The following is a 9,361-nucleotide window of genomic DNA, read 5'->3' as shown; positions in this document are numbered from 1 at the left end:
GACCTAGACCGGCCTATGAATGAATTGTGAAAACCATTTAGAAAAAAAATAGATTAAAAATCGAAAAAAAAAATCAATGTCAAAATGCCGCATGTGAACAAAAAAACAGCGAGAAAGCGAATTTTTGTTCAAATACCATTTTCTCACTCTACTCTAAAATTCAAGCAAAAAATTTTCACGACACAAAAGCACTCGCTTTTTCGCTCCATTTCCGGTTGCGGCGTGATCAAATCACTACTCCAATTTGACTTCAAAAATCATGAAAATGTGTGAGCAGATCTTAAAAACAGACCGCGCCCCAATACAATTCAAATTGTTAGAATTGTAAAAAAATAAACAGGAGCGCTATAATAGCCGGCTGAGAAGCTGAGGCGGCTATTAAACAAACAATTTAAATGCACCAGTAGATACTCGCAAATAAAAAGAACCGGGCAAAATTGGTTGCTAAAAACTTGGCTTGAAAACACAAATCTGAAATCGTTAGCGATCGACTGCACCGTAGCTCAACCCGGTCATTTTACTTTAAGCCGTAAAAGATGAAATTTCAGTTCAACTGGGTAAATCAGAGCATTGATTTTGTGTAGTAGGAGGGACTCACACCCGGACCGTGGTTAAAATGGTGCCATCCAAAAGTTATATACTCTTTTTACGACATATTTAATTTAAATATGTCGTAAAAAGAGTGTATAAATATAACTTTTGGATGGCTCCATTTTAACCACGGTCCGCGTGTGAGTTGACAGCTCTTTAACTGAATCATCCCGTCAGCCCGAATTATGCCACATACACATGATAATAAACGACAAAACGAAGGCTTCAATTATAAATTTATTTCCTCAGATAAAGATTTGACGTATGAAAGCATTTTAATGACTTGAAAGATCAATTTAACTACAGATACTCACATGGCTGATGCAAGTTACTTATATCAAACATTTTAACTCAAAACATAAGTCTTGGGACCTTTTTCGAATATATATTCCTCAATTTGTACAACTTAAAAAGAGTCAAATCATAATACTAAATAGAAAGCAGTAAGCCTCAATTTAATTATTTGGTCACCGGGAAAAAGTCCACCAAATTCTGTACACAGGGTTGGAATTTTGATGACTACACAAAGATATTGAGCGATCATTTTGCTTCCAAAATAAAATTTAAAAATAGCGCAAACATTCAGTCAGTTATAACAATAATAGCAATAGTTTGCATCAAATTAATGGAAATGAAAAGAAATAGACGAATTACTTATAGAATTGATCTATAACATCGCATGGTTCTTTGTTCGTTTCAATCAGGCCTTGAGATTCAGAAATATGAAATCCCATCAAACGGAGTATCTTGTTTTGAAGCATAGTTGGTAATCATGTTCAAATGAAGATTTCTGAATATGAACTTGAGAATCGGCAAACTTTTTGCTTTATTCTCTACAATCACATCTTTTTTGCACTGAGAATAAAAACTTTTCTATGGTCTACACCGAACAAACAGGTGTTTGAACACAAAACTCATGTGCACTGAAATCAGGATGTAAAATATCTTTTGGAGATGTCTATATGGCAAAATTGTAAGGCGCACTGGATGGGGGGAAGGGGTTCCAGCGCTAACTAGTGATGGCTGGACTGTTTGAACCATACGAAACGTTTAAATGATGCAGAAACTGAATTGAATTAAATCTGGATTGATTTGTATTCATTTGACAATTGGAACAAATGATTTGTCAAGTGACACAAAAAAAGATCTGTCTTCTGATGAAAGACGCAGTCTTCCTTCACCACTCACTTGTTCCTGGAACTCAGCATTTGTTCCATGATCTCCTTTTGCAGTAATCCCTGCTGGCGTTGCTGTTCCAGGCTGTTCACAGATCTAAAAGCATAAACGGGAGGCTCATCAAAACAAAAGAACAAACGACAAAGGTCGAGCCAATTGCTCTGATTCGTTGCACGACTGCAATGCGTTGCCTTTGTAGTGGCTAGCTTAAGCTATGGGAGCCTCTTTTCACTGTTTGAGCGGTGGGGGGGGGGGGCAAGAAAATGAGAGCGACGGAGCGGAGTGGGTGATCCTAATTAAAAAATACACCTTGAATTTACGCCTAAACCGCAAAATCAGTGGAAAGCGATTTTTTTGCAATGTGAATTGAAAAGTATTTTGAACCAGTTGAACAACTTCTAGGTGCGAGCATACAGTTTTTGTAAGTGGAGTGGCAGACATCTATCATAAACTGCTGATGATTAACCATCGATTGATAAAAATCAAAAGACTTAAAAATCGAAACAAAACTATATTCGGTAAAAATTGATTTCAAGAACAGGCAATTTACCATGAAAAGTGCATTTCGTGAGATTACTTCTGTCAAATAGTAAGCCTACTCGGCACTTTGGGTAAACGACATACTTACAGACTAATGAGGCTCTCTGAAAGCTGCTCGTCAACATATGACTTCAGGCTTTAACAGTCGATCCTATTTTAAGACAAAATTCATTGGTCAGACAAAAGACCTGTAGCAAAATTGCAAAAAAAACGAGACTAATATTACTCCCGCAAACCTTGTTTGCAAGACGTTAAAAATAAAATTATTGAAGATCTGGCAATGCGGGTTATAAACAATATAAAACAAAAAAATTAGACGGTTACTATTAAACATATGAGTTCACTCAGCCAAGCGAGCCAAAGAAATGCACAGCAAAACAAATATTACTGACAAAACTGTAGGAAAATTATTCATGCCATTGGTTTAAATCAAAAACATCAGGTAGATTGCCGGAAAATAGCCACCATTGATTTTTCCGAGAAAATATTTCTAAAGCCAAAACTATTTTGATGTCGTTCCGTAGTTAGACATACTCCCGTTTCTTAATACAAGGAATCTAACTCAGACTTTATGTGTTTAAACCATTTCTTTTCATTTCATTCTTCTACGATACTGACTCTGATGATTCCAGATTGTTTTGCGAAAAAACTACTACTTAAAAGCCCTATAAGCAGAATGAGAGAAGTGGAATTAGCCGAGAGAAGTCAAAAAAATTTCACGCGAAATGTTTATCAAGCTGTGAACTGAGGCGAAGCGCAATTATTGGACCACGTAAAAAACATAGCAGGACAACTGGATTACAATCTAAAGCAACCAATTCACCATTAACATAATTAACAATATTAACAAAAAAACAGTCAACATCTTTCCAGTAAAATGAAAAGATGACATTTGCGCAAGAATGATCTAATGCTATATGCTCAAGAACCATCTAATAAATAAAACTTTATTCCAGAAACTAGACTTTTGAAGACCATCGATCGATAGGAAAACAATTTTTAAAACTGTTGAAACTACGCGTACTTAGAATAAGTAAGCAATACAACAAACTAGTTATTTCAATTCCAGACAAAAAGGGGCAAGAACTGAGAACATTGAAAAAATGAGAACTCAGAAAGCCGTAAAACAACCATTCGCATTTCAGTTAGGTGAAAAGGGACACATAGAACAAACGCCAGACTCAAAAAATTACCCAAAACAATTCAAAAACAAATGGTATCTAAGTTTTAAAAAAAGCGACAGCTAAATTGAGGAAAATAAGGACACATAAGAATGTGAATGAAAACGCTTAAATTTATGACAAAACAACAAGACAAGAAAAGCATTAAAACCAGAGGAGCACATAAAAAATGTAAAAAGAGTTGAAAAGTTAGGAAAACCAACTGCATGTTCCCGAGTCGATAATTTTATTTTATTTTATTTATTTTATGCCTCCTTAGCAATACCACTTGTCAAAAATACTAACTTATTCGAGAACCTTAAGTGACAACAAACAAAAATTAAAAAACAGATTAATTATCTTTGAACTAAAACACTGACCAGATTCATTTAAGCCTCTTTAGCAGCCGATGCAACCTACCATTATCGAGATTCAGTTATAAGACAACAAACTTAACAAATGCGCGGAAAACTCTAAATTTCAATTATCTTTTTCAAAATCAAATAAAGAGAAAGTGAAAAACAAGAACTATTAGCTAAAATCATTAACTTTAGATCCAGTAAAAAAAAAATGAGCAAGACAAAATCCTTGATTTTTTTTTGGAAAAATTTTGACAAAAACTTAGAGAACTGTAATATCACTCAAAATCACATAGCTTTTATTACGCCTTTGTGGTGGGACTAACCACTAATGAGGATAAGAAACAGTTCAATCGAAAGAACTACAAAAACAGGCCAAACTAAAAAAATGATAAAAATATATTGAAACAAAAAGTGTCCAAAACATATAAACTATCAACTACCCTTTGACGACTTCAAAAAATCAATTTTGCATTATTAGAAATTATTAGTTCTTGAAACTATTAAATCAGGAGAAAAACGGCGAAAATAGAAGTCATGACTTTTGAAGCTCAACAAAGATGATTTTTAACTTGCCTGTTTTTGTTGCTTTTCCTTTGGTCCTATCGCTTAGTCTCAAAAACAACAGTTCTCATTGGCCTGCCTGTGCGAGGCACTCTTGGTCAATTGATAACTTTACTTGTTGGCTAAATTGCCGCACGTAGAAAAATTTGTTTTCAAAAATCGAAACTCGGCTCAAACACCACTTTCTAACTACCCTCTAAAAATAGCTTGGAAAAGATCACTCGTCCGCTGTACTCCCCTTTTTTTGCTCCCTTTAACCTTCTAGCATGACCAAAATCAGCACTCTAATTCGACAACTCAGACAACAAAAAGTGAAAAGAAAGAACATCTTCAAAAAGACAGCCCACCATTACAATCCAAATCCTTGGATTAAAAAAATTCAACCGCAATATTAGCCTGCGGAGAAGCGGTGGCAACTGTTAAAAGATTGAATAATTCTTGAATATTCACTGAACCACTAAATTCTCTCTCTGCTTTTGATTTTTGACAAGCAGATTGACTTAAACACTTCGTTTCACATGCCGCATTTGAATTCCTCCAAAACACATCTAATATAGAAGTCGCCAGTTGAAAAAAATAGATCACCATTTCTCCTCTTCGAGTTCTAATGAAGAGCGCCTTCATAATAGCCACTGAGAGGCTGACGGCGGCTTCTAAACAATCAACTCATGTCGGACGAATTGCTCTCGAAGGAATGGGAGGGGCTCAATTCTAATGTCTGCTTTAAACGGGGGTAGCAGCTGGGCAATAGGTGCACTAACGAATTCAAATGATGCTATAGAGCTAATATGGGCCACCAGTGAGATAAAAGCGGAAAATTAACTTCCGAATTCTAGCTGTAAAATGCTGAGAATTCATTTCACCTGCTTAAAAACTCGGAAAGAAAAGTCAAAACGGACAAACAAAAATTTTGTACCACAAATAAACATAGGACTACAATTACTACGTCGAGATTATTTACGTCGAGATTATTTCGAGAATTAAATATGTACGTCTGAGAAACTGAATATCGAATACTTAACTTCCTGCCTCGCAAACAAGATAGCTTTCAGCGAACTCAGACACCTCTCAAGTCCAAGACAACCACAATATAGCTACGCTCAGCTATAGCTAGAAATAGCTAGAAAAGGATACCTGACGTTGTTGGTGGTGTCTTTAGTCTTTCCAAAGTAGATATCGTTGAGAGACATTCGACACTTGTTCTCCATATCCTCAACAAACTCCCCAATATTCTTCACGTGACCCTGTCCAAACTCCCCAATGACCTCCTTGTCTCCTTCGTTCTGTCGAGTGATGCTCCCTCCCAGGTTCATATTCCCAGATTTCTCACTCTCTGCCTAAAAACAACACTCATCCATGTCGCCAGGGACAACGCTTTGAGTTGTTCATTATTTCAAATACAACACAATATCAAATTTAAACTTATCAAAAACTCATAAAAAACTTAGACTGTTAAAAAGTTTAACATTACAATCTGTAGAAAAAGTAAATGGTTTCCACCTAATGACCATATAAATATAAATCTAAAGCACATCTTACCATCTAAATCTACCAGCATAAAATGGTACATCTTAACTTTCCATGGTTGTAATTATTATAACTCTTAACAGAGCCTTAGTACACTTTGACTTTTCCAGTTTGCCCATTTTTTGAAGACAAAGTCAAACGGTCCGGCAAATTGAATTAAAAAGACTAAAATCGCCAATAAAATTGTTATTAACTTCGTTTGAGAGCAGCTAAATGAAAACATCCTTTAAATTCTAGGGTTTCGGAGTTTTAAAGTTCCACATGCCGCTAACGAATGGCCATGGCCCGCGAGGCATGCCCAAACGTGCTAAATTTAGCAAACGTGCTAAAATCAAGTGGGGGTTTGTTACCTATATAAAATCAAGTGGAGTTTTTTCCGAAACCGAAATTTTATTTAACCTCTTGTTTCGAATTTCTCAATTTTCCGACAATGGAAATGTTCTGCATATAAATGACCTAGGACGAACCTGCAGCCATAGCATGATGGTAGTAGTGAGTTTGTAATGGGCACTTCGGGCACCTCCCATTTCAGGAACGACCTCGATGACGTTGATGGAATCCCAGCAGCCTTTGACCTTGGCCTCGGGGTCATTAACTGACTTCTTCATCAGAATAGCTCCAGCAAAGCCGGAATCAGTGTCCCACAGGTATACAGAAGATAGACCACCCTCGTAGTATCTGCAAAGAAGACAAGTCAAACAATCACAAGCTCAAAAACACGCTCAGACACAGTACACCTCAATTCTTATTCTCTCTATTCCCAAAACCGAAAAAAAAGTAATTCTCAATAGCTATCAACCAACCACAGCGAATGCTTCTGCAAAATATCACAACAACATGGCAAAATATCACAAGAAAATGATCCCACAAAGTGAAAAATTGTTTATCACCAATGCATGAAAAGTATATAGTGTGCTACCACCCCCCTCCCCCTGAAAGCAGCAGATTTTTTCCCAACGCCCTTGATATCAGCGAAGTTTTGAGTAATTTAAACTATCTGAATAATGAGAATATTTTGAGCAAGGAGGGAAATTCTTTTGAGCAAGGAGGGAAAATAGGTCTTAGAAGAGACTTTCATGTGTCTCTGTGGTTGTTTTTTAAAAGAAAAATAAAACATACCCGGCAGATTGCCGGAAAATAGCCGCCGTTGATTCCAATAAGCACGATTGGGATTGAAAGAATAGAAGATATTGAGAACAAAAGATTTTCGTACAAAAACATTTTTTAAGTCCGATTTATTTTGATGGCATTTCGTAGTTGAACTTACTTTTGTTTCTTAGAGAGAGGGTACAGGGGCTACTATCAAAACCAATAAGCATTAGAGATGGTAACTAAGACTTATAGGAACGACGTTCAAATAGCGGGCATCTAAAATTGGGCTTTATGTGTTTATCCCGTTTCTATTTCTGACTTCAATTTTCATACTGACTCTGCTCATTTTGAATTGCTTCTGCCTAAAAACACCATTAGCAGAATGACAGAAGAGAGAAACTAGGCTAGAGAAGTCAAAAAGATTTCACGCAAAATGTCGAAAAAGCGGCAAAATGAGGTAAAGCGAAACATTTTTTTGTTCAACGAAGTAAGAAACATAGCCGGACAAGTCCTGAAATAGAACTCAAAAAATTGAATGAAAAACCCAGACGTACTCTACCTGACCAACAGATCAATTGAACAGTTCAAGCCAGAACACAAAAATCATCTATAAAAATTGAGAAACTAAAAGAATCAAAACTGAACAAAATTATACTCATTGCTAAAACTCTTGAAGCTTTTAAACCTAAGGCAAAATTTTTTCCCAACAAAAATACCCATTTCAAAAATATGTTCAAAGCCAATTTTTGTTTCGGAAATCGGTCCAGTATTTTATCTGCAAGACCTGAAAAATATTCATTGGCCCTTGAAGATCGATTAACTCGAAAATGACCGAAAAAATTAAGAAGGAAACAATTGCAAATTATAAGGATATGTTGCATAAAATCGTGATAAAAAACTTCTGAATCATTTCTGTGTCTCTAGAGGTTATCCAGTAACCCAATTCCAAGCTTTAAAAAACTCATTGGCTGATAGATCGATAGGCAATAATTTTAAGAAAAAACTTCAAAAAACAGAAATTCGATCTTTTAAAATGTTCAAAGCCATTCAATTGTCCCCTAGCAACTATTTAAAAACATACTATCAAATCCTGGATGTGGTTACCTGGCTACTGAGGCAAGAAAAATTAAATAAAAAACAAATGAAATTTTTGAAAAATGCAAATTCTATCAAAAAACTTCTAATAGTCGAAAAGTTAAATTGTTGAAAACAAAACCATTAAAACGAAAAACCATGCAGTAACTTCTTATCAGAAGGTGGAATAGGTTTTCTCGCACTTGAGAATGGAAGAATATCAAAAACTGAAAAACTTTAGAAAACCTTAAAAAAATTGCAGATTTTATTTTAAAAAATGCTAAACTTCGAGACATTAAAAAGTTTAAGACCATTCCATTAATACTAGAAACTGTGCAGTGCCCTATTAACAAACCTCAAAGAAGTTGCCTGGTCCCTGAAGCTGGAAAAACTGAAAAAATGATGAAAAGTTTCAAAGACCTGAAAAGATGCGAATTTTGTCAAAAAAATAGCTAAAATTTGTGATATTCAAAAGTTGAAACCTATTCCATGCAACTTTATTTTTTTAATAACTTATTATCCAATCCCTAATGAGGTTTTTTGGCCCCTGGGACTAAACTTGAATAATGACAATGAATGTCAAAAAATATGAAAAAAATTGCAAGTTTTGTCAAAAAATACTAAAATTCACGATAGCAGAAAGTTCAAAACCATACCTTTACCACAAGAAACTATGCAGTAATCTATCATCAAAAACTTTATCAAACCCTAGAGGAGGTTTCTTGACACCTAGTGCTGAAAAACTCAAAAACTGTTAGAAATTTTCAAAAAAAAAACTGAAAAAATTGCAAAAATTAGTATCATTTTGTGTGTTTGTGATTGTAGTACCGAAACATATAGCTCATAAAATGGTCATAACAAGAAATTTTGTCTCGCAAAAGTCCGGAATCAACTCTTAAAAACTTCAACCTATGACTAATCAAACAATAAATAAAAAAAAATCACAAAAAACATGGAAATTGCACCATTTTGAGCCCAAAAACTCCTAAAAGAGATCTTTTAACCTTAAATTAGGGCCATCCCAGGAGCTGCACCACTTTAAACACTTGAAGGACTACTAACGCCCACTTTGGGCCACTAATGAAACTAAATGCCCGCTGGGATTTACCTGTTTATCCCGTTTTGAAAGATCTAAGTCATTGAAAATGTGTGAACACAACTTAAAAAAAAATAGCCGGTAGAATACCGGAAACGACTCGAATCATCGTGCAAAATAATCTCTAACCTAACTTGGACAAAATCAGATTATCGAAAAACACAAGAAATAACAAAAGTAGT

General features: G+C 35.2%; 1 protein-coding gene across 1 annotated transcript; it reads right to left on the bottom strand.

The window, feature by feature from the left end:
• Positions 1-815: 815 nt before the first annotated feature.
• Positions 816-6,626, bottom strand: LOC142354976 (F-actin-capping protein subunit beta isoforms 1 and 2-like; the record flags this gene model as incomplete). Its single annotated transcript, XM_075407297.1, has 3 exons — positions 816-1,863; positions 5,525-5,727; positions 6,385-6,626. Coding segments are annotated over 3 exons (533 nt in total), but the record flags the coding sequence as incomplete, so codon positions are not given.
• Positions 6,627-9,361: the final 2,735 nt, after the last annotated feature.

This window comes from Convolutriloba macropyga, unplaced genomic scaffold (assembly GCF_964194025.1).
Source record: "Convolutriloba macropyga unplaced genomic scaffold, txConMacr16.3 SCAFFOLD_6405, whole genome shotgun sequence".
NCBI classification, from domain to species: Eukaryota; Metazoa; Xenacoelomorpha; order Acoela; family Convolutidae; genus Convolutriloba; species Convolutriloba macropyga.
Note: the sequence above shows the minus strand (reverse complement) of the source record. Positions and strands in the feature narration are given on the sequence as shown.